The 23226-nt window shown below is 41.7% G+C and overlaps 3 protein-coding genes across 7 annotated transcripts; all 3 read right to left on the bottom strand.

The window, feature by feature from the left end:
* Positions 1–2559: 2559 nt before the first annotated feature.
* Positions 2560–9874, bottom strand: inpp5ja (inositol polyphosphate-5-phosphatase Ja). The gene is made up of 12 exons (XM_029516428.1): positions 9234–9874; positions 7513–7620; positions 7246–7354; positions 7034–7150; positions 6401–6576; positions 5967–6078; positions 5681–5790; positions 5352–5562; positions 5083–5220; positions 4874–4939; positions 4673–4777; positions 2560–3781 (listed from the first exon to the last, which is right to left on the bottom strand). The coding sequence occupies exons 1-12, from the start codon at positions 9872–9874 to the stop codon at positions 3311–3313; spliced, it is 2364 nt and encodes a 787-aa protein (XP_029372288.1). The 3' UTR covers positions 2560–3310.
* A 1666-nt stretch (positions 9875–11540) lies between these two features.
* Positions 11541–16869, bottom strand: smtna (smoothelin a). 3 transcript variants are annotated; one of them, XM_029515864.1, is made up of 8 exons: positions 15095–16869; positions 14396–14522; positions 14166–14241; positions 13925–14053; positions 13746–13803; positions 13005–13119; positions 12727–12878; positions 11541–12563 (listed from the first exon to the last, which is right to left on the bottom strand). In XM_029515864.1, the coding sequence occupies exons 2-8, from the start codon at positions 14480–14482 to the stop codon at positions 12416–12418; spliced, it is 765 nt and encodes a 254-aa protein (XP_029371724.1). In that variant the 5' UTR covers positions 14483–14522; positions 15095–16869; the 3' UTR covers positions 11541–12415. The 3 variants fall into 3 exon arrangements, with proteins under 3 accessions (XP_029371724.1, XP_029371723.1, XP_029371726.1); XM_029515863.1 differs by having other exon boundaries at positions 14396–14484; XM_029515866.1 differs by having other exon boundaries at positions 13973–14053; positions 14396–14484.
* Positions 16870–17019: 150 nt separating this feature from the next.
* slc35e4 (solute carrier family 35 member E4) lies at positions 17020–22701 on the bottom strand. Of its 3 annotated transcripts, none has more exons than XM_029515861.1 (3): positions 22529–22701; positions 21010–21620; positions 17020–19143 (listed from the first exon to the last, which is right to left on the bottom strand). In XM_029515861.1, exons 2-3 carry the CDS (start codon positions 21599–21601, stop codon positions 18611–18613), a joined length of 1125 nt encoding a protein of 374 aa, XP_029371721.1. In that variant the 5' UTR covers positions 21602–21620; positions 22529–22701; the 3' UTR covers positions 17020–18610. The 3 variants fall into 3 exon arrangements, with proteins under 3 accessions (XP_029371721.1, XP_029371722.1, XP_029371720.1); XM_029515862.1 differs by lacking the exon at positions 22529–22701 and adding an exon at positions 21730–21743; XM_029515860.1 differs by lacking the exon at positions 22529–22701 and having other exon boundaries at positions 21010–21637.
* Positions 22702–23226: the final 525 nt, after the last annotated feature.

Genomic DNA, 23226 nt, shown 5'->3' with positions numbered 1-23226 from the left:
ATTATACCACATATGACTCTCTGTGTACTACAGTCATGGTTATCCTCTACAGTCCCAAACCTTTTACATCAGTCTGCATTATTTTGTAAGGAATTGTCCATTAAAAACCTGCGTGGTTTGAATCGAGTAGACCGCGCTCTCTGACAGAGACTGGAAGTTGGAGATTGACACAGAGATAGCAAAACAGGGAATTGATTCGTACCCTGTTAACTGCATGAAGGTAAGACGTTTTTATTATGGGGGTTTTCGTTCATTTTTCATGCAATGGCGTTCTGGATATGTAAATGTTTTGGTGCAGTTATCTATAAGATGAGTTTACGTTCATCACTGTGGCTATCAAAGGTGTGTTTTTTTTTTTTTTTTCTGGCCTATCTGCCAGTTTTTGTTTGTCATGGGAGTTTACTATCATCATAACTGGTAACTACAAAAAATGTTTGTTCCTTCTCTGGACCGCTCAACTTCAACTGTAAAAGCTTTTGAAGATGAGTGAATGAATGTCCTGGAGTGTCTGCCACTTTCCAGCAGAGGTTAGAAAAAAGCTGTATTTTATCCATCTTAATTTAGTGATTTTAAGGATTGTCCAATTGTGAACAATTCACTTTTAACTAATAACACTGACAATTGTCTTGTTCTTATCTGTAACTATCATCAAATGTTCACAGAGTTGGGTGGACAAAATGTGAACCCCTCAACTGAAGGCATCAACAAATGAGGAGCCCAGTCCAGGATGTTGATTACATAAAGCTGAAAGGGTGATAAAATCTACTCAAAGAGTTCATATATCCATCCATTCATAGTCAAAAACGTGAGATGATCTTATTAAGTCCTGGTGCTACTTTTCCTGATGTGGACACCCAACTTATGAATGCAACAGTATAATACTTCCCTTTGGGTCTTTGCTGCCTCTGGGCCTAGACAGCTTAATATCAGTTTGCTAGTTAAATTGAGGTTTGGCAACATAGGCAGAAACTACTGCAGAATGACTTCCACCTGGACTGGCAAAGTTAGAGCCCAGACTTTAGCCCAGTCAGAACCCGGACCTTTACCCAGTGGGAATGCTGTATCATTATCCGAGTAAAGCCACTCAGACCAGACCTCCTTTGAATTTGGCTGGTGAAGATTAAGCAGTTCTGTAACACAGAAAGGTCCAGAATTCTTTGTAAAAGTTGTGCAGTTCTGATGACCAGCTCCTGGAGGCTATTGTCTGAGGTTATTGGTGTCAAAGCAGGTTGGAACAGATATTAAATGTTTGATTTTTTTTCCCCCACTGTGCTTGTTTATTGGGAGTCTTTAATAAAAGCACCAACATCAGAATTGTTTGTGTGCAACGAACGAATGAAAATGCACTAAACAGGTCATTGAAATAACTTGGTATCAAATATTTCAATATTTTCAGAGGCTTCAATGTGTTCGGGAAAAAGGAACAATAAATAATAATTTTCTTGAAAAGTTGTTTGCTTCTTTATCCCATTTTTAAACGCATTCTTTAAATTGTGTAATCTGGATTTACAGTCATGCCAAGAAATATAATTTTCTGTCTTCCTTACCAAACAAAATAGAAATGAAATATTTTGTATGGTCATGCTGTGGAGAGAAGGAAATGCAATAGTCACACGGGATCTGTAATTGGGATTGTACTTGACTGGTAACTTTCTGCAGCCTACGTACGCATTATAAAAATGAAATGTCAGAAAGAGAAAAATGATGAGCCCAAGCTTTGCTAGATAACAGACATGAAACATCAGTACTCATTATTATAAAAGTCAATACTGATGTTTACTCAGGGTGATTCTTCTGTGACTGTGCAGATCGTTTCGCCTCTTGTCTCTTCCCTTGTGACTAGCTTTGTGTTCAGTTCCACTTGCTAATCCAAAAGTGATTATCTTGATTACAAACATCAGGGTAAACCACAGGCTTATGCACACGGCTCTGTAGAAACCTCAAGAACTTCTTTGTCCAAACTAATCATTTGGATGTGACTGACATATGTCTTGTTTCTAACTGAGACCTGTTTGATACTTCCATGGCTTTTTATCAGTGTTTGCATCAGTATCGTCTGCATGTACATGAGCTCATTTCCTTTTCTATCTGTTGTTATTCTGTGTCAAAGTTCCAATTTATAGACCTTTTCCCTTTTGTGTTAATGAAATCCTCAGTCAAGTATACTGGAAAGTGTAAACAACTCTCAGATTTGAGTTAAGTTGATCTGCTGAATGTTTTCTCTCTATCTTCAAACTCAGGAGTGGGGTTATCGGGTCACTTCAAGGCAAATGGGTGAAAGTCCAAGTTACATATCACTGGTGTTAAAGTTGGACTTTTATCATTTGTCACATCCAGTCTAAAATCATCCCATTCGCAAGTTGGACTTGGGTTGTTATGTGGGAGTCTACACTTCAAGTCGTGTACTGACAAATAGACACATCATTTAGTTAATCAGATAAATAGTATTTACTCCATTTAGTTTTCTGGTTGTTCTGCTTTTTTTTATTTGCACACTCACACAGAGAAGGAACAGTGTTTCCTTGAAGCAAAACAATCACATTAGTCTAAACATCCGCTCACTGAGCTCTATAGAACAGGGGCTGTATTCACAAAGCTGCTAAGAATAAGAGCATTGATCTAAGATTACTGTTCAAGTCACGTGTGTTTCCGACTGACTGAGGTGGTGATATGCTCTACCTCTATTCTTGGATACATTAGATTACGTTCATGAATACAGACCAAGAACTATAGAGTTAAAACTTTAAATCATCTTCTGGTCCAAGATCCATGTTTCACATATGTATGGCTTAACACATAGGTGTGCATAACCCCACAGATGCATGTACACACACACACACACACACACACACACACACACACACATTCTCTCTCCACTATGAACTGTGATACCATCAATACTTCTGTACCAGGGTCCTCACTTCGATAAGAGACTGCCTACATTGCTACAATCCACATTGCTGTCAATACTAGTTGGTCACGTCCATCAGAGGTTTACTCTAACTTTGGTTTTACAATCCATGTTTGTTTATGTATGATATAGCTTATGAGTCTATAAAAGCACTTGTCATCAGGAGTCTGAACACATCTTTGACTCAGTTATACACATAGTGTATGAGATGATGGTAGATTCAGAAACAGAGAACTGCAGGGCTACAATGTGGAATGTTTGCACACTACATTAGAAGTCATTAATGTGCTGCCTCTATGAGCACAGTGACAGTGTAGAGTCAGATCAGACTCTGAATGCATGGGGCTTTGCCATCCTCCTCCTTGCACAGTACATGCTTTTACCTACTGATGTTTATCTCTATGCAGTGTCTGTTTCCCCTGCCTTGCCTATCTGTTTGATCCCTGTGGGGCTAACCTGAGCTGGTCTGTGTTCACCTATGATGGCAGCGATCAGTGCTTCTGGTGCTGTCACACCACCACCCGGGGACACGGGGCTGCGAGGACTGAGCGGGCTGATGGAGGGCGACGGCAAAGACTCAGGGGAGACCAGCCTTTCCTTCTTAGCAGCAGAGCATGGCGAGCGGTTCTGTGTCTGGCTTTCTTTAGGGCGAGGACAGAGGCTGAGGCCCTGTAGGGAGGGGAGGGGGTTGGAAGAAAGAGAAGGGACTGCAGGGCTGCGGCTACGCCGGTGGCGGTGATGATGTTTTCCAGTTTTAGGGCTCGGGCTACGGGAGTTTGGAGCCAGCAGGACAAGAGTACTGTCATCTTCTGAGCTGGCATCAGAGCTGTCAGAGCGTTGCATTGTGGGGCTGTGGGCTGGTATCTTGATCTGTTGAGATGGAGGAGCAAGGGTGCAAAAATGAATCTACATTTCACGCAAAAGTCCAAAGTACTTAAATAATCTGAAGTAAAAGTTCTCATTGTGCAGCATTATGGCTCCTGTCAGTGTCGTATCCTATCAAGTGACTTGTATTCGATTTTTTTTACACTACTCATATCAATAAATTAATCTATGCAAAGACTCATTTTACACACAGGACAAGTACTGTACTGTACTAAAATTGAAATTGGAAATGATTGAGAACAAACAAGCAGTTAATAAAATATTTTCAGATTCATTCTGTTAATTGACTCATCTTTTTAGCCTCAAGTATTAATGTGTGTTCAGTTTCCTGTGCAAGACCTTTACTGATCTAATCTCCAACAACAACAGTTGGAAATAAGGTCAGAAGCTAAAATCTTAACTATGACCTATTCCACAGACCTGTTTTAGGTCAGAGGGTTAAGAAAGGCCTGCCCAGTCTTGCTCAATCAGAGCTGGTGAGTTTTTGCTGCTCCCTACAGGTCACAGATAGATATTTCCAAAATGTACATGTAACAGACTAAGAAATTCTTCCTGCTGCCATTGGTCTTTTAAAACATTTATTTATTTACCGTCTCATTGTTTATTATTATTATTATTTGCCTTTTGTTGCTGCCATTGTTGTAAGCACTGCTGGCTGTACTGTAAATCGTCCTATGGGGGATAAAGGGGGTAAAGTTCACTTTGATTTTAATCTTGAGAAGCTGAGACTGTTTTAGAATAATACAAATACAAATATGGTACTGATATTCGAGGTGTTCCACATGTTTGATTGTCATCATAGTTTTAGCTCATTCGTGTATCTGTTCATAAATATGTCATATAAAGGGCTACAGCTTGTCCTCTGACTTGTGTTACCTGAATGGGTGTTGACAGTCCAACAATACTGTTCATATTGTTGCTGTAGTAACCCAGGATGTATTCGCAATCATCTCTTGGCAAGTCTTCATCTGAAAATGTCACCTAAGGAGAGGAAGAGAGTAAAAAAAAAAACAAAAACAAAGAAAGAAAAACTCTCCTGCGAGCTCAGCAGTGACAAAAATACCTCAGTGGACTCACCTGTGTTGCGTGCTCTCCTTTGGCCCACACATACGCCTGGTAATCTTTGTGATGTCTGAATCCAACCTGTCCAGAGAGAATTGATGCACACAGTTCGAATGTTTCAGACAGCAACTTAAACTGGAAAAATGTATCTTCAGCTTGCTTAGAGGATCTCTCACAAAGATTCTGGTGGGGCTGAATTGGGAGTGTAATGAATTTTGAGTTACCTTGTATATTGCAACCCAGTCCCAAGAACTGCGTTGGTAAGTGGATGCGACAGTGAACCTGACCGTTGCATCTGAGACTTTACACCACTCTCTGTTTACTTGCAGCTCCACGAGGGGCATATCAACTTTGAATGGAAACTAAAAGAAAAAAGCATTTGGTGCAGAGACAGAAATAAACGCTAAAGATGTAAATGGCATACAAAGAGACGAAGACTGAGGACATTTATAATTCCAGTTGAAGTGGGGAAATGTGTCAAATATTGTCTCACGTGAAGGGAGAACAAGGCAGAAACTGGCTTGTGGTCACTGATGGTGTAACCCATGTGACTTCGGTATGTGTGTTGTGTCACTTTAGTTGCCCCACCCAACCATGAGGTTAGACCCCGCTGAAGTGCTGCATTGTGGGTAGGGACAGGGGAGCCAGTACATCGAAGGCGCCAGAGGATGCGATCTGTCCAGGCAGGTTTCCGCTTCTTAGCGCTGACATGAAAGATACCAAAAGAGATAGAAGGGGAACTCTGTCAGCAACAGTTTAACAGCTTCACTTTGTCAAAATATAAAGCTACAGTCAGTTTGTGATGGACGCCAGTACACAAACCTGGTGTCGTATGTATGAGTGCCCACATCAAATTTATAAGTAGGTGGGAAATTGAGTTGTCCTTCAGTGAAACCCTCCAGGATGGACTCAGTATTTTTAGCCATGTTTAGCTGCACAGCAAACAGAAACAGAGCAGGCCACAAGTCTGGATGAGTCTTTCTCCAGGCTGATTTTCAGGTCACACTTGTTCATTTTGTGCTCCAGCGCCATCTGTTGGCTGAGGTGCACAGGCTTCCAGAAAAATCTCTGAGCAGCTAAATGATTTGAAATGCTGAAGGTGCCTCACCTGATCCCTCTCCCACAGAAGTGGCAGCTTGTTGCTGTCAATGGCACATTTCACCACATGGATGTCATAGTCTTCTATACGGAAATTTAAATCTCCAAACCAAAACACCACACTGAAGGTGAGAAAAGCCACCGAAAAAGGGAGGGGCAAAAAAAAAACCAAAACAAAACAAATAAACAGTTACAACGTTTAAGTTACTAAAGAAACTTTATGATGTTATGATGTAATATCACAAGCTTTATTATGTAGCCTCCTAGGACTTATTTATTGGTGGATGTCTTATGAGGGCAGGTGTGAAACATTTCAAATAAAAACTGAGCACTTTTATGAATAGTTCCATGGGGCAGACAGGAAATGTATTCGTTCAGAAAGCTGAATGAGGTTATACAACTTTTTATGGGTGGTCAAAAGAATCTAAAAATGATACCACTCACTCGTGGTCCAGGACACCGGTGGCCGTCCCTCCCTCAAACTGCTGCTGCTGCAGGATGCTTTCAAAGTCCTCCATCCGCTGCTCCAGGTTCCTCATGTGAGCTGGCAGATGACAGTTGAGAAAGCAGACAGGATGGCCAAACACTGTCATCCTCGCACTGACGCCCCCTTTATTCCCCTTAGAGTTGGAGGAAAGGGCAAAGGGAGGACACAGTGAGAAATAGATGCGTTCTGCACAGTATCGTTGAAATGAAAATGGAAAAAAAAAAGGTGTGTATCCACAACAAAATCTGCGTAAAGAGAAAAGGTTGTGTTTTTTTTTTTTTTTTTTTCTGCTACTGAGTCACAGAACCAGACAGCCTGCTGCTGCACTGACCTCGGAGAGAAGGAGACTGCACCAGCAGCAGCCAGGGGTGATGCTGACATCAACTTGCATGGGAAGGTCACACACACGCACACACACTGACATATGCACCCACCCACAAACATGCCTGACGGTGGGAGGAAGCATAGACCTCCTTTCAACACTCCATGCCTTCTCACGCCCACAAACACAAACCCACCACAAATTTTTCCACCATGATAAACCTCTCAGCAGGGTTCAGAGCATCTCCCCCTCAATGCACAGCACGTACCCAATATCCCCCAAGCCCTGTGCGCGTACTCTCTGTCTGCACACCTCTGAGGAATGGGAGATGGCAGAATTTTGAGAAAACCAGCAGCAGCACGCCCTGCATTCGCTGGGATGCCACCTAGATAGATGAGATGGGTGAAAAAAATCATACATTTCAGTTTTTATGACACAAAGAGGATACGGGCAAAACAACACGTTCAAGTTCATACTAACCAGAACATATCCAAAAGGACTGAGTGTGTCCATGCATAGTTCACTCCACTGGTCTGAAAAGAGAACGTCCTTCAGCCTCTTGTTTATCATGGAGTTGACCTCCTGAAGTCTGGAAGCAGCCAGAGAGCAGAGAAAAGTCATGAACAAGCGAAAACACAGACAGACATTAATAAAAAAACAGGAAGGGATGCATGAAAATGAACACAGATGACTAAGTGGACGTGTTAGCTGGCTTTGTGGCTGAGCCTGGTCGAAATACTCGCTCACCCGATTATGAACATGTCTACGCTCCCGTCTGAAACATTTGGTCCGAACAGAGAAGTGATGTCATCTGGAGGAACAGCCGATCCCACGTTCCATGTGACAATATACACCCTGTCAGAATAAAAAAAATGTTGCATTACATTTAAGCACCATATACTGCAGGTGAAAGAGGACATAAGCTGTGCTATAATCCTCTGGGAAATAGCTTTCATCAGTGTTTCTGTATATAGAAAAAAGGATAAGCACAATTAAGCACCTCTTTGTACGTCAGTGGTGTGTGTGTGTGTGTGTGTGGGTGAGCACAACAGAGAACAAGCTGCATCTGTCTTTCAAATTTGAATCAGTTACACACACTATGGCTCAAATCAGGTTCTTTTTATTTATTTATATATATATATATATATATATATATATATATATAAAGAACCAGATTTTTTATATATATTTGCAATTAAGCGGGCCATTTTCTACGCTAATTAGTAATTGCATCCAAAATGCCAAGGTAATAATGTCTTACCTCATTAAGAAAGAGATCCAGTTTAATGTCATATGACAATAAATGGCATCTTCACATTTGAGAAGACTGTAGCCAGTGTTTTTCCACGAGAAGTTTTCTAGTATTTTGTATTTAGTTTATCGATTATATGTAGTTAGTTATGTTGTACAATTATTTTTATAGCATGCATTTGTATTGTCGCATTATGAGTTTGTCAGTTATTAAAGAAGCGCTTTGAATTCCACCAACCAGAGCAAAAGGTGCCCTAAGTTGGTTGATTTCTGCTATTAAAAGAAAACAGTGCTATCAGTAGATAAGCTGTTCATTCTAATACTTAATTGTGATTATATCTTTCTCAGGGTCAAAAGATTTATTTTTACAACTAGGCCAACATTTTTTGCATTTCAAGCATATTAAGCATAAGTTTCATAACTCTTCTGTTACAAATAATTTCCCACAATAAATCATGAGATTCTCCTTTCTTGCTTTCATTTCCATTTAATTTGGGGGCCTGTAAGCCTTTAATGGCCAAGATGACCAAATTCAAATTATTTACTTGTTTGTAATGGGGTATTTTTTCTGGATTTGTATAACTAATCCTAAAATTAGGATTAACATCCCATCAAATATCTACTCCCATCTGTACTATCAGGAAGCAATATCATAACCTTGATAATAAAAGATATAGTGGGGTACTATTTGAATGCCAATGAATGCTCTAATAAAGAATGTAATGGCCTAACTTAAATTTAGCTGTAAAATAAATGGAATTAGTTGTTAGTGGGCTAAAACATTGAATTTTTATACATAAACCTTTGACCACAGTGATAAAAAGAAAATGTGTCTCAAACTGGCTGGAGCCGCTGTGATCTGAAGAGAATTGAACAATTTTTATCCTTCACATAAACAGTATGAATTTAAAGCATGTTTGTAGGCAGCCATTGTTTATCTGCAAAGAACACAGCAGAGCTACAACACGCCTCCAGGAAGGCTGCCAACGCTGGCGCTGTAGCTCTGTTAACTTCATGAAGCACTTAGTGAAATGTGCTGCTTTGATTCAGTGTGGCACACATCAGCTTTGTTACAGCTCCTGACTGCAGGACCGCTGCTGCAGCTGTATTCAGACAGAACAGGGAAGAACAGGTCCTTTGGTATTGGCACAAGCTGGACATGACAAAATCTAGGCAGTGTGAAAATGTTTTAATAAACATGTTATCGCTTATCTCACTTGAAGTCATTACTCTCTCCCCCCGGCTTCTCCGGCTGCACTTGACTCTGTGTTGAGCTCCCAGCTGAGGGAGTCCTCTGCGACTGAGGGCTGAGGCTGGGCTTGGAGCTGAGGCTTGTAGGTGGGTTTGGTTTGGGCTGGGGCAGACTGGAAGCGGGACTCAGGTAAGGCTGGCTGGCGTCAAGTTTGGATTGAACCCCCTCTAGGCTGCGGGGGCTCTGGGGACTGTGAAGGGGAAATGAGGACTCTGTTGGGGAATGTGGGAGGATGCTGGCACTCTGAGGTCCTGGGATGCAGACTGGGATCAAATCTATCTCCTTGGAGGAGTCCACTGAGATCCTGGTCGGCTTTGGAGCAGGTTTAGTTGCAAGAGCTGTCGGTCTTGGCCGGCTTATGCTCGTCAGTCCTGTCAGAGACTTTGAGTACCTTGACTGCATTTGCTCTGTTGCTTTCATGGGTGTAACTGCTGCCTGGACGGAGCTCAACCCAGACGGCTTCTTGAGCACCTCTGATGGGCTGATGAGAGGCGAATCCTGCGTTACAAGCTGTGGTGGTAAACCTTGGCCGACTCTTATCAATGCACAGGGTCCTGGCTGCACTTTCGGCCCGCAAGGGTCAGTGCTGATTTGTTTCTGCCGCATGCGATCCATTAACCTGTAACATGGCTGAGTGTTATTAATTATTAAACAACACAACCGGTTCTTGTCTTTGTGAGACAAGACAAAAAAAAGACAACACCTTGGTGCTCGCGGTGAGTGCAACAATGACACAAGTGACATCTGGCTGCTTTGCCTATAACCGTGTCTCAAACTTGTCTGCACTTAGTTCTCAAAAATTCTACATCTGAATGTGAGCCTGTGGTGCACAGCTACAGAAGAGAAAAAAGGATGTTGAGACAAGCATGTGTCCACATCCACCGATGATGTTATCATGAGCAGACAGCTGGGATAAGGAACTAAGTTTGGACACACTTACTGCTCAGTGGTGTTAATTACCCCCCTGACACTGTTACAGAGACATTTGAGCTCATTTTCATAAGACTAGGATCTCAGTTGGGCTGCAAGGATGCAAGAGACAGTTAATTAAACACATCAGACAATATCAACAGACACTGCAGGTGGAGGATGGCTGACATGGCAGACAGCAGCCAACCACCATTTTGTTTATGTTCCCTGCCATACAGAAATTCAACACCTCTGTTAAGTATCCATGAAACGCAAATTAGGGGTCTCTTTGTCTCTGAGTAAATTCATGTGACCATCACAGTGATCTGCAAAACAAACAGCCCAAAATAAAATCGATCCCTCAAGTTTGTATTAAATCTACTTTAATGTGGAAATGCAACTTTCAGATTTTAATTAGCTCAGGACAAACAGGCCTTTTCTACATTTCAATGAGGCAGCAGCTCTGAATGGAAGCTCCATTAGGAAGCAGTCTGGACTCACGAACAGCACCACAAACACTCATTTTCCATTGACAGTGAACAGACACTGACACGGAGCTGCGGTGGACCCCATGAAACATCTGCCTTACCTTTCATGCGTTTCTTTATCCTTATTCTGATGTCCGTTTTCCAAGGTGAGCCGTAAAGGTGATCTCATAAATCCAGCATCAGTCTGCTTTGTGTGTCGCGCAGGTGTCAACGCGACAGGAGGATCACGCACAGGACAGACCTGGATCGGTTTGCGGTCCGGAGACAGACCGACCCGGGATGGACGCGATCCGTCGGTGCCGCGGACGAGCGGACGTCCCCTGTCAGGGCAGGAGGCGGCCGCGCTCGACGTGCGCGGACTCTTGCATGTTGATATTTGTCGGTGGACTATCTCATCTCATCTCACGGCTGATCCGTATGCAGCGCAGTTAGGACGGACGGTAAACATCCAGTGTGCACCTCCAGCGCACCGGCTGCACGGCAACCCATCACACACGGCGCCCACAGTGCTCACAGCACTCTGGGTAAAACATGTGAGGAGGGGGGGGGGGGGGGGGGGCTAAACCAAAAGCTGCTGCCAACGAGCAGCTGGCCACAAACCTGTGCCATCAGTGACGCATTAATCTGGTGGCATTAGTGCGTCACTGATAAGCAGAATTGATCAGGATGCCAATAATCACATTTCACTTTGGCACTGCTGTGTTTGGGTTCCCTCTGTGATATCCACAGCAGCTGGCCTGGATTCTAAAGAACACTAACGCTGTCAACACCCTGTATCTTCATTTTTCATCTGACTGTATAATTTATTTTTACACTTTTCCTGACAAATACTATCGCACGCACAGTGACAAACAAAATTATATTTGGGGGCCAAGTTTATTTAACGTTAAAAGAAGTGCACATTCTGTTTCTACCTCTTAAAGTTACTCTGTGTCCACGTCCATCAGCAAAGCTGCTGCACTTACACATCATTTCACACGGGCCCTCTGTGAGCCGTTGATGTCATTAACAGGGCAGTTTTTTCAACACTTAAGAAAGGATGTCACACAGAAACAGAAAATATTATACAGCACATGAAACCAGAATGATAAAAGTGCAAAAAATAGAGCAGACTTCACTCAGGGGATTCACCTGGAAAACTTTAAACTGGAAGTATTCTTCATGGTGGTTAACTTACCATGTAAAACCAGTGCAGTGCATGCATGTACAGTCTACGTGTGTTCAGCTCAAATCTAGACATTTGATAACATCCTGGTACAACCGTGTCTATTAAAACATAAGATGTCTCTGAATATAATGAAATGCAAACTATCTCTTCCTGTGTCATTAGTTATAATAAGAGAACATAGAAATAAATATTTACTGAATGTATTTTTAATGTTCAGTCAGGCTCTCAACAGCATCGCATAAATTTTGTTCCCAGATTTTCGATGGTTCTGAGTGGGATTAATGCAGATGTGTAATCTCAGTGGAATGCACTGATCCTAAGCGCCAGCTGTCCACTGAAAGCGAAAAGACATCCAAGTCCCAGTTTACATGGACACCAGTGGAAATACTACACACTGTGTATTAACATCATGCATCAAATAGATAGATCCAACACTAAGCCTTTTCCCTCCTGTCACGTTTAGAAAAGCCGAAAAAATCTAAATATTTAGTTGAAAAAAGTGCATAATGTTGTCATCTTGTGTTAATGCGTGCTTTGATTATAAGAATTTACATATAAGGCACTGTGAGAGTTTTCAGGAGTCTACTGCCGCTTTTTGGTTTTGACCAGGCCCTTCTCTACCAGGCAGCGGTAGAACTCCTGGATGTAAGTGTATACGCACTTCCAGTCGGGCTCTTTCATCCGGACTAAATCATCAGCGTCCAGCAGAGGGGGGCACCCTGCCAGTCTCCTGCAAACAAAGAGCAAGAGCCCATGGAAAACAAGTTGACACGATGACAGAAGAAAGTATGATGTCAAAGCTGTAAAGTCACTTTGCTCTTTTGTCCAATTTACTGCTGGCACTTATTCCAAACAGACACATCTGTATTGTTATATAAAGAGTGAGCGCTCACTCTGCGGTGCTGAACGCCAGCTGGAAGTTTTCCTTGGGCGCATTGGGGTTGAGGATGGAGTACTCGAATGCATCAGGGAAGAACCGGTGCACCAAGGCACAAAAGGCTATGCCATCTTTCCAACTTGAGGAGAAGTTTTGGATGTCCACCCCCTGTTTCATACCAGAGGAGAGTCAGTTTGAAAGAAATGATGGCAAAGAATGAGACTTAAGAAGCAGAGCTATGTATAGCTCCACAGAGCAATAATTCACAGAGAAAAAGACTCCAGGCATGTGTACCTCATATGGCTCTGTTTTGGCCCTACACCAATCCAGAAGCATTTGTTTGACATTTTTAGCATTGGGTACTGAAGAAGGACATTGCTCGGCTGAGACTGCAGCAGGACTGGCCTTTCTGAGGAGAGGAAACAAAGATACACACTGGATATCCAGAATAGTGTGGCTTACATCATCTTTGAACTTGGCAAATGCTGTGCACAAGACATTTTTTCCTCTGGGTGGATGAGACACTATATACACAAGAAGGCTTTGCTTCTCTCGTACATAGACTTAGAAGACTTGGAAATTTAGTAGGATTTTCACTACCGTTAATAAATACGAGAACATTTTGAGGCTGCAGCTACAAATTCATGGGGGATAAAAGCTATTTTTGTCAAAATGGATGAAAAAAATGCAAAAGATATTCACTTGTGCATTGTGTATGTGGCTGTATTTTCTAATGTGAGTGTGCTGTATGTCTGTTTAAAGACTGTTTTTATGTTGTTTTAAAAGCACTTCTAGGGACAGGCGTTGAAAATTAACAGTAAAAGCTGTGATGCATTTCATTTGAAAATTGTTATGACATTCTCTATTCCTATTTCACCTGTCCCCATCAAACGAATATTGAATGGACAAATCATCATATTGTATCTATAAAAATGTCATCTAGTTGCAAAAAAAGCACTTTTGTGGGAATATCTGACATTAAATGATTTTTATCAACTACATTGCCCTCAGTATAGTTCATGCTATATGACTTACCTTCCTGTGGTCCTGGTGAAGGGAGTGGAGGCTGACGGAGAGGACTGGCCTGTTGATCCTGAAACACAACAGAGAATTGAACAAGTATCAACAAGGAGGTTAGGACTCATCATCTGAATTAACCTGTCAACTATCCTCTAGCATATAATCATGAGTCCCATGCTGGGAATTAGACATACTGTTTATTGATGTCTGCTGGTTCATGGACGCTCTGCCTATGTTAACACCTGCACTTGTTGTCCCTCCTTTGCTCAGAACCTGCTGTTTCAAGTCCTGCTGCCTTGCTCCTCGGTCCTGCTCCCGTTTATCTGGTGACAGAAGGTACAGAAGGTTGAAAGCAAGCGAAGCAGCAGCGGAGTCATGGAGATACCATTCATGGTTAACTATTGCATCAGAACAATCGTTGCCCCTGGCTTTTACCTCTCTTTTTCTTGAGCAAGTCCCTTAATGCAGCACGAATAATTCGTCTCTCTTCAAAATTTTCGGCATTGTCCAGCTAAAAAGATGAAAAAAAGAGAGCCACAAGTTAAAAAAAACAGAGATACAGGAAACTCGATCCAGTATTTAAAAGACTTTTGACTTTTAAGGGAAAAAGGAAGGGACTTTGTACACTGCTTACATTAGATGTGCTGGCATGCTCATTGACTCACCATCTTGTTGAGAACCTCCTCATCCTCAATTGCAGCCAGTTCTTCGCTGGTAACAGAAGCTGCTCCACCATCAGTTTTTACCTCCATATCTAAGGAGCAAAACTGTTTCGATCATTTGAAAACAGATCTAGCAAGAAATGAAAGACAGTAAGTAAACATGCACAAACACACTTTGGACTATGAGAAGTGATGTGACCCTCACTTTTCTGACGTGTAAATACAACTTGGATTCAATGATCAAACATTAATCAAGATCATACTGTATATGTGATGTGTGAATAATTTAAACAGACCAGGTAGTGCCACATTGCTTACAATAAATAATGAGGAAAGGTCACAAACAGAATAAAAACAGCATCTGTTCTACTGCTCAGTGAATTCAGATATAAACAGCTGTGTGAGTCTTAGCGGCCATGCAAAGACATGTGTTTGTCTTACTGGAGCACCCCTCAGCGTATCTCAACAACTGGCTGAGTGCAGCACAGAAGGGGCAAAAACACGTACAAATATAGTAATGTAGTGGAACGAGACCATTACTAAGAGAGTCTGATAACAGTGTGATACTATGTGCTCAGACAGAGGTGGACATGAGCTGAGGAAAAGCTTTGTGACACAAATTTAAAAAAATAAAGAATAAAGGGTAAAGCAGGAATTCTGATCAGTTCTAATTCACAGCTATTGAGATGTAATGCCACCCACCTGTTTGTGCGACGTGTAATCTTGTGAGTCTGCTCAGCAGCGTTCAGCCTCACCTCCGGACTCCTCAGCTGCTCCTTTGTATTACTGTGCAGCGCTTTGAGAGCTCAGGCCTGACATCACACCTCTCTCTGCTGAGCTTGATATGGATTCATGTTTGGAGAGTGAGTGGAAGTTTCTTACAAGAACCACCCATGATGGGAAGGAGGAAGGGGGGGGGGGCCACAGCAGGTCCTGGCCATCAGTCTCTGTCCCCCTCCGCAGTTTCACCTCCTCTTCACAAGCCATCCTGGATGACGTCATGTGAAACTTTGAGTTTTTTTTTCTTGGCTAAAATCCATCTTTTCCTAATCAAACATTTGGCAGCAAATGAAGGGGTTAACAGGAACAAAAACAGTGAGCAACACAAACCTTATTCACTTTGCCTTATTCAGGCAAATTGCTAAATGGTGAAGGAGGGAAGGCAGGAGGAAGAGGAATCTCTAAGAGGGAATGAAAAGAATACAGTTGCTCACGCAGGCAGAGACATATGGAGGCAAACAGGAAAATATTTTCAACAATATCAGCTGTTATTATTTTGTATATACTTCGAAACTGAAGGATAGGTGCAGATGATGAACCACAAAGCAGGCCAATTGCTCCACTAAGTGGTGAATACTTGTAACTGCTATAAAGTGTGATAATGCTTGGCCCATGTCTATTTCCCAACAGGTATTTTGACATGTCATAGTAAGAAAAGGACAAGTGGAAAGGTGTTTCACAAAGACATGAACCAGCATTAACAACATCAAGATGGTGAAATTGAAAGAGCTAAATTTCATCCAGCTATTTATTATTTGTTCTTTTGTCTTTTCTTGGAGTGACTTAAGTCATTAGACAGGACAAACATTAATGAAATTGATAAACAAACGAAAAAAACAAAACAAAACAAAAAAAAAACAAAAAACAAAATATAATAAATTTCACCTTCAGGTTGCACAGTAAAATTTCTTAATATTTCAAAATACAAAATAATTCTGAAAAATATTCGAACTCTCAAGGCCAAATTTTGACTAGGACACTAACTCCAGTGATCAACTGACAGATATGTGGTTGTGAAAGTGGAGTTACATAATTCAATGTAGGCAACAGTTCTGACTCAGCAATCAGGTGGTCTGTTCTGTTATCATACCAGTTGGTTTATTTTTATTCAAGCAATTGCAGATTATGTATATGTGAATTGTCCACACCTTTGCCTATATGGCTGCTGTTGGCATTCAAAGTTTTACCAGTTTGAGAAAAATGACAATTCAAACCACTTCTACAGTGTCTCAATAAGGCATGAGGCAAATGTTTCATTCTTAAACCAGTATTGTTTAAAACAGCCAAGGATATAAAATACATAAATATAATAAAATAATTATATACATCCAACTAGCTTTGCAAACAATCAAAACCAGAATGTACACAGGAACCGCAGGCTTTGAAGGCAGCGTCTTCGTAACCCTGTCAGTGCAAGTGGTGCTTTACCCCAAACCCATAATATACTTGAAATTATATCCATGAAAACAAACAGCCAACCTGCCAAATGGACACAAGGCTCAGAGTATAAAACCAAAAACAGCCACTGAGGACACTGTGACCTTGAAATTTAAATTTTAAAACAAAGACATGTTGACATGTGTTACAGACTATTCTACTGAAACAATGAACTCAGCCATTGACATGCAGCAGTTTTAGTGTGGTAGTTGAAAGGCTGCTTGACTTCAGTCCAGTAATTAACAATGGACACAGGGGCATGATAGGTTCTATTTAACAGTTGAGGTATTTCATGATGTAAAACCAGTGAAATGATCAGCTGTACACAATATTTTGCAATATTAAACCAACAAAGGCCATTATGAAAGTGCAAAATAAAACCACTTCATATCATCACATCGTGCTTTAACTTTTTTTTTTTTTTTTTTTTTTTAAACTAACTGTGTTTTAAGGGGTCTAAGTATCTTAGACTCATACTCTCAATATGAAATGAGGCTCAGGTCAGTTCAATCTAAAAAAAATGGCACCAATCTGTCACATATAAAATAAAATCTTTAAATATACAGTCCTGCTTGCACTTATTATGCCACAATATGCCAAAGATACGACAGGTGTCATAAAAAAACTTTAGCGCTTTGTTGTTCTCCTGTTGTGTGAGGCCAAACTGCACTTGACGGTAAACATACCTCTGACAGAAGCATTATTACAACATTGTGTGACTAAAAGCTTTCAAAGTAAACGTATCATAACCTACATGTAGGAGGTCTAACAGATATCAGGATAGTTTCAGAGGTAGCAGCAGCATGCAGTCCTCTGCTTAGTAGATGTTGCTTCTCTCTACCGAGAGAGGTGCAGCGTTTGCTGTTGAATATTACATGTATGAATGTAAAAGACACTTAAAGACCAAAGTCTACAGCTTTACAACGCTACTAAAGATTGTTATGGCCATTAAAAATAAATAAAGCTTCTAGATTTTTCGCAAATCAAAAGCAGAAAACACAACACTGTCCCTAACCCACAGGAAGTCTGTGCTGCTTAACCAACTGTGTAAAAAATGTCAAGTGAAAAATTAAACCCATATTGGATGGGATTTAAGACGCAACCTTTAACAACGGCCCAGTCTTCTTTTTCCTCCTGTTCCACAGGGAATAAGAGCTAAAGCTGAGTGGCACTCCTTAGAGTACGTGTGAACCTAATTATCAAGATGCTGCAGTGAGTGTACTGTTGTAAAAGATGGAAGTAATTGGACTAATTCTATAGAGAGACCGTCCCTTCAAGCTCGTATGAGAACTAAATCTAGGCCTTATTATGTGGGAAGTGACTTCACGGAGCTCAGACCTCTTATTAAAGTGAGTTTCAGTAGAGGAAAAAAAGCAGTTCACTGCACAAAAATTTCAACTTTGCCCATCATTGAAACTTGCTTCAAAACAAAAGGGTTTTAGCCCTTCAGTAACCACCTTTTTTACCAAGTCTCTCGCCTCACGTACTAGCAAAAAAAAAAAAAAAGAAGCTGCCAAAAAAATCCAGTCCCTTACTGTGACAGGGCCAGGTGAATGTCAGGCAACAGTACAAAAGAAATAAAATAAATAAAAATAAAAATAATATATATAAACCCAAAACACCAATTAGAGAGCCCTCTATTTTAGAGACCATTTTCACAGTGGAGCAGTACAAGTGACAGTGTGAATACCTCATGAGGTATCAAAGAGTTTTGTGTGGTCATACATGCATATCATGACATAGGCTATGTACTAGTAATTTACAGCTGAAGGAGAGAACTTAACTATCATTGTTCTGTGACCAGAGAAGAAATTAGTTGGCACAGTGAAGAAGTAAAAAAAAAAATAATGAAAGAAATAAAACAAACAAGCCAAAAGATCTGTAACAGCATCAGTGACAATGGCCTTATAAGGTCACTTCCCCGCTGCTGCTCATAACCACTCCAAGATACAAAAGATGGGATTTTTAGCCTTTTTTTTTATTCTCTCCTTCATCCTATTTTCAGTCTACTTTGTCATCCTGTTTGCTTTCTGTTCTCTGATGATGATACGTTGGTTCAGATGCACAAGCATTGTCTGGGTCGTCTCCACATGTAGTGCGAAAATCCACCTGTCCGGACCCTTTAGCTTTGGCCCTACGTGCATCCAGGTAACTAACAATGAACTCAGAGTTCTGGTAGATGAGCATTCCAGAAAAGGTCAGCACCGCACCAGCACAGCTGAGAGCTGAGAGTTCACTGCCGAAAAGAAGCTGAGACAAAAGCAGGTTTGCCACTATGCTCAGGTTGCCAAGGATATGCAGAGTAACAGCCGAAGTTAGCGTGATGACGCAGCAGCTGGCCAAGTTGTACATGACTGAGCCCAGACAGCTGAGCAAGATGAAGACCCACAGGTGACGGTCATAATGCAGTGGCGACTCCAACACAGCCCAGTTTTCTAGGGCCAGAGCTGCCACAGTCAAGATGCAGAAGCTAGGAATGGACATCAGGTAGAGCAGAAACACTGAGTTGATTTTCTCCTCCTGAAGCAAGATGCCTGATTAGACAAAGACATGTACAGAGCAGTTACAAACAAAGCCAAAGATCTGTTGCTGCAGCATTCCCTACATAAATGCAACTATCACAAAACACTGTTATTCCATCATAAATAGGACACAGCACCTAAATTCATTCACTATAATATTTTGAGAACTATTGGTTTAGGTGACATCACAAAAAAAGTTCCTCTGCTTTTCTAGTCACAAAAACAGGAAAAAACTGTTCTGTTCACTCATTAACAGTTGAAAGGTTGACAGCAGACTTTATAGCAGCATAACTGGAGGAAGCTATGCAAAACTCTTCTTCAGAAGATTGTGTAACAAGCCCTGTCTGCACATGTAGAAAGCAAAACATCTATTAAACAAATGAATGCTTTAGTAGGAGTGAAATTCATCACCCACTGTAAACACTGCATGATGTTCATAATCATCCAGAATTAAATCGAACAGAGTTTAGACTTTAACCCAGGGGACTGCTCATCAGACAAAATAAACTTACTGGGGAAACTGTTACATCAACAATTAAGCTAAGATAAAAAAAAAAAAAAAAAAAAAAGCTTGCGGCAACTTGAGAAACCATTGTTCAGCAAGCCTTATTTGTAACCTAAAATAAACAGCTAAAGTAATGTGCAACTATGTTCCTCTGTTAGATATTGTTGTCAAATTCTGATCCAAATACAAAAGCAGGGCATAACCTTTCTTTTCAAGGCAGACAGAGACATTTCTAAGTTCATCTGCAGTCTTTCTATTGTTTGCCACCGAGCAGATTTACTGGAGTATTTCAATATTTCAAATTACCCCCTGTAACCTTGAGGTGACCCTTTGCACCACGAAGCACAAAGTACATAGCATTACACTCCGAGCAAAACTGAATGTCTGCCTTTGTGTTATTTAACAAATTTAAGAGGTCCTCAAAAATGCATGGAGATTAATGACATTCAAGTGTGTAATCCACTGCACACAAATACAAACTTTTGAGCTAATTCTCCTACGAGTGTTAACAGCACAGAGCTTTAGATAAATGAGTACAGTTGATAAATGTAATTTCAGCAATGTTCTCTCCACCAGAACAAGCACACAAGTACATCATAGCCACATGTAAAATCTCAAAATAATTTTTGCTCATGACAACTATTAATTTAGTTTATTTAATCAGGATAAACAGGTCAGTAACACATTGTGCTCCAGGTATTTTAGGTAACACCAAATAAGGCAAACTATAAACCATAACTCATCACAAATGAGCCAAAGGGATCACATGCTGCATTAGAGGAAATATCCTTTGGCCTTTCAATCCCCTCTGATGCATTACTTAACCGCATCTTTCAGCCTTACGTTTAGGTGCTTCTTATCTTATATATCCATAAAAATGGATATAAAAGGAGAGAAACTTTAAAAATACCTAAATGAATAAATTGGCTTAAAAGAAAACGAATGAAAACTACAGCTGCAACTTATGAAAAATGCAATCCTTTAGAAGCTTTGAGTCCATCAAAAGCCAAGGTAAACCTTTAAAAACAACTAAAGACCATGTTGTAACACTGCACAAAAATCCTGCCTGGTCTAACCCACATACACATATTGATGTTGTTATTATGTTTCCTTGGAAACCAGAAAATGTGCCTCCATGATATTCCACCGTAATGTGTGGGTATGCCAGTGGATTGCACAGTGAATCACCAAGACACTAAAAAGTTCCAGGACCGCAGACTGAGGCGGTACCCTGAGGGAAAAACACTAAAATATCCTCTAATGTCAGAGGTATGAGAGCAGATTTCCAGTTTAGTAATACAGAAAGTTAAGTCAGAGGTAAACAGGTTAAGGGCAGTAAAACAGTGTACTGACACAGTAAAAGGGTTACTCACTCTGTTGGATGGACTTGACACCCCTCAACATGGTTGCTGCAAACACAAAGAAACAACCGGTCTGATCGAACTGGACTTCTCCCATGATGCTGAAGGAGGCCCCCAGGCAAATTGGCATCATGGCTGTGTACTTGAGGATGTGATGTTGCTTGCCCAAGATAAGCGTGGAAATAGCCAGTGTAAAGAGTGGTGTGGTGGTATAGATCATTTGTGCAAAGGACAGCTGAACATAGTTCAGACCCATGTTCCCAAAGGCGATACTGGCACAAAATGTCAGACTCAACAGGAACACCTTGTATTTTGCGCTAGGGGTCAGGTCCTGTTCTCCAGCCCCTCTGTGGCGGATCACCCGCAGTTTGATCAGCCCATAGTCCACCACGATGGCTGTCAGCATGTGCAGCGCGGACAGTAGCAGAGGGTACCTGAAATTGTAAACGGCAAATATCCATTTGTTGAGGCTGGAGATGGTGGTGCCCGTCACCAGCCAAACAATGACAGCCGACAGCAGATGGAGCATCTCTGCGGGGGGCCTCCTCCTGCCCCTCTCCTGCAGAGTCACCTCGCATTTTGAGAAGCCATCGGCGCTGATCATGTTCGCTTCATTGTCCTCTCTGCAAGGAAAACACATGTTGAATCTGCACCTCTCACCGCCAAATGAAATTCCTGACAACAACCGGTGAGTTTTGGGCTAAAAACCAATAAATAAATCATAGGCAGAACCTGCGACACGTCGGCTCCCCTTCTCTGCTCTGATCGCTGCTCTTTTCTCACTCAGTAAATCTGTATTTCTCTGCACCGCCTATAGACACGTGTTTCTATTTTGCACGACTGGCTGGTTGCGTAACACACGCCGGGCAGGCAAACATGACATATGCAGGAGAAAACCCGGCGGAGGAGAGCTGTTCAGGGCGGGCTTCTCCCAGACCGGGATCCAGGGGATTGGACCGGCGGTGACGGAGCCTCAGCGGGCACTGCATGTGTTGTGAATACGAGACACCAAGGCATGAGTTATGTTTTCTTTCTCCACCCAAGTAATTACCTTTAAATAGTAGCTTACCTAATAGCTGAGGGTGATCTTGTGATTCAACTCCCCAGAATGGGCATAAAGAGAAATCAAGTCAATGTTGTTCAAATAATAACAACAACAACAACAACAATTAAAAAAAAGACACTAAGTTGCTCCAATCCTCGAGTAGCTAGCTAAGTAGACAGCGGCTCGCTCAGTTGATTTTAGTTACTTTCTGTCAAACATCCGACTCCAGATCAGTGCCTCGACAAAATAAAGACCGAGGGGAGTGAAGTCGGCCACAGCCCGCCGTGGACCGGGCTGTCACCTCTGTCCTGTCCGGGCTAAATGCTAACGGTAGCCGGTAGCCGCTCCGCTAGCTAACGGCAGGCTGTTAGCTAAAACTAGCCACCGTCCGTTGGTCCCGACCCGACGCCGTGTTTGGTTACTTTCCTTCGAAACACCACGACTGAGACAGTTTCATCATAAAATGTGCTTCACCCCCCCTCTCACCTTGTTCTTTGACGGGGACCTTCTCAGCACCGACAGCTTCCTCCCCTCGGCCGGCTGGTCCCTGAGCTGTCAGCCGCTCTCTGTCCAGGGAAGAGTCGGCCGGGTCAGGACATGCTGACAGGCTGCTGCTGAGCGTGGAAATCAGCCAGTGACGAGCAGACGTCTAATTTCTGTCATCGTCTGATGGATGGCAGACTTTAATGCAAAGCAGTGCGTATGAAACACAGTTTCTTTGTGTCTCTTAAAGACACAGTACAATCAACACGACTGTCCAAATAGGGATGCATGATGATCATTATTGCAGGGTAAAGTGTGAGGAAATACAAGGGTGTCGCATTTCCTTTGCTTAAATTCACCAGTGAGGAAAAGTAATTACTAAAACGAATAGTTTTTTCTGCCAAACACGGAGACAGTAACTGTAAAATCTCAGTGTAATGTAAAAGCTGCTATCCCCTAGACTCTTAATACACAGTTGAAATTACACTTTCAAGCCACGTTAAATGTTGTAGATTTAATCGAAATCAAGATACAAAGCCTGCTGAGTTAACTTTGAGACTGTAATTTGTGAACAGGTGAAGACTGACTGCTCTGTGGTTTGTTATTCCAAAGTAGCTATACATTTCAGCTGTATCTGACATCCAAACTCACTGCTGAAATGTATGTTGGGCCTCCAGGGATCATGAGAATTAATGAATCTG

This window comes from Echeneis naucrates, chromosome 12 (genome assembly GCF_900963305.1).
Source record: "Echeneis naucrates chromosome 12, fEcheNa1.1, whole genome shotgun sequence".
Taxonomy (NCBI): domain Eukaryota; kingdom Metazoa; phylum Chordata; class Actinopteri; order Carangiformes; family Echeneidae; genus Echeneis; species Echeneis naucrates.
The sequence above is the reverse complement of the archived record's forward strand: the minus strand, read 5'-3'. Positions and strand labels throughout refer to the sequence as shown.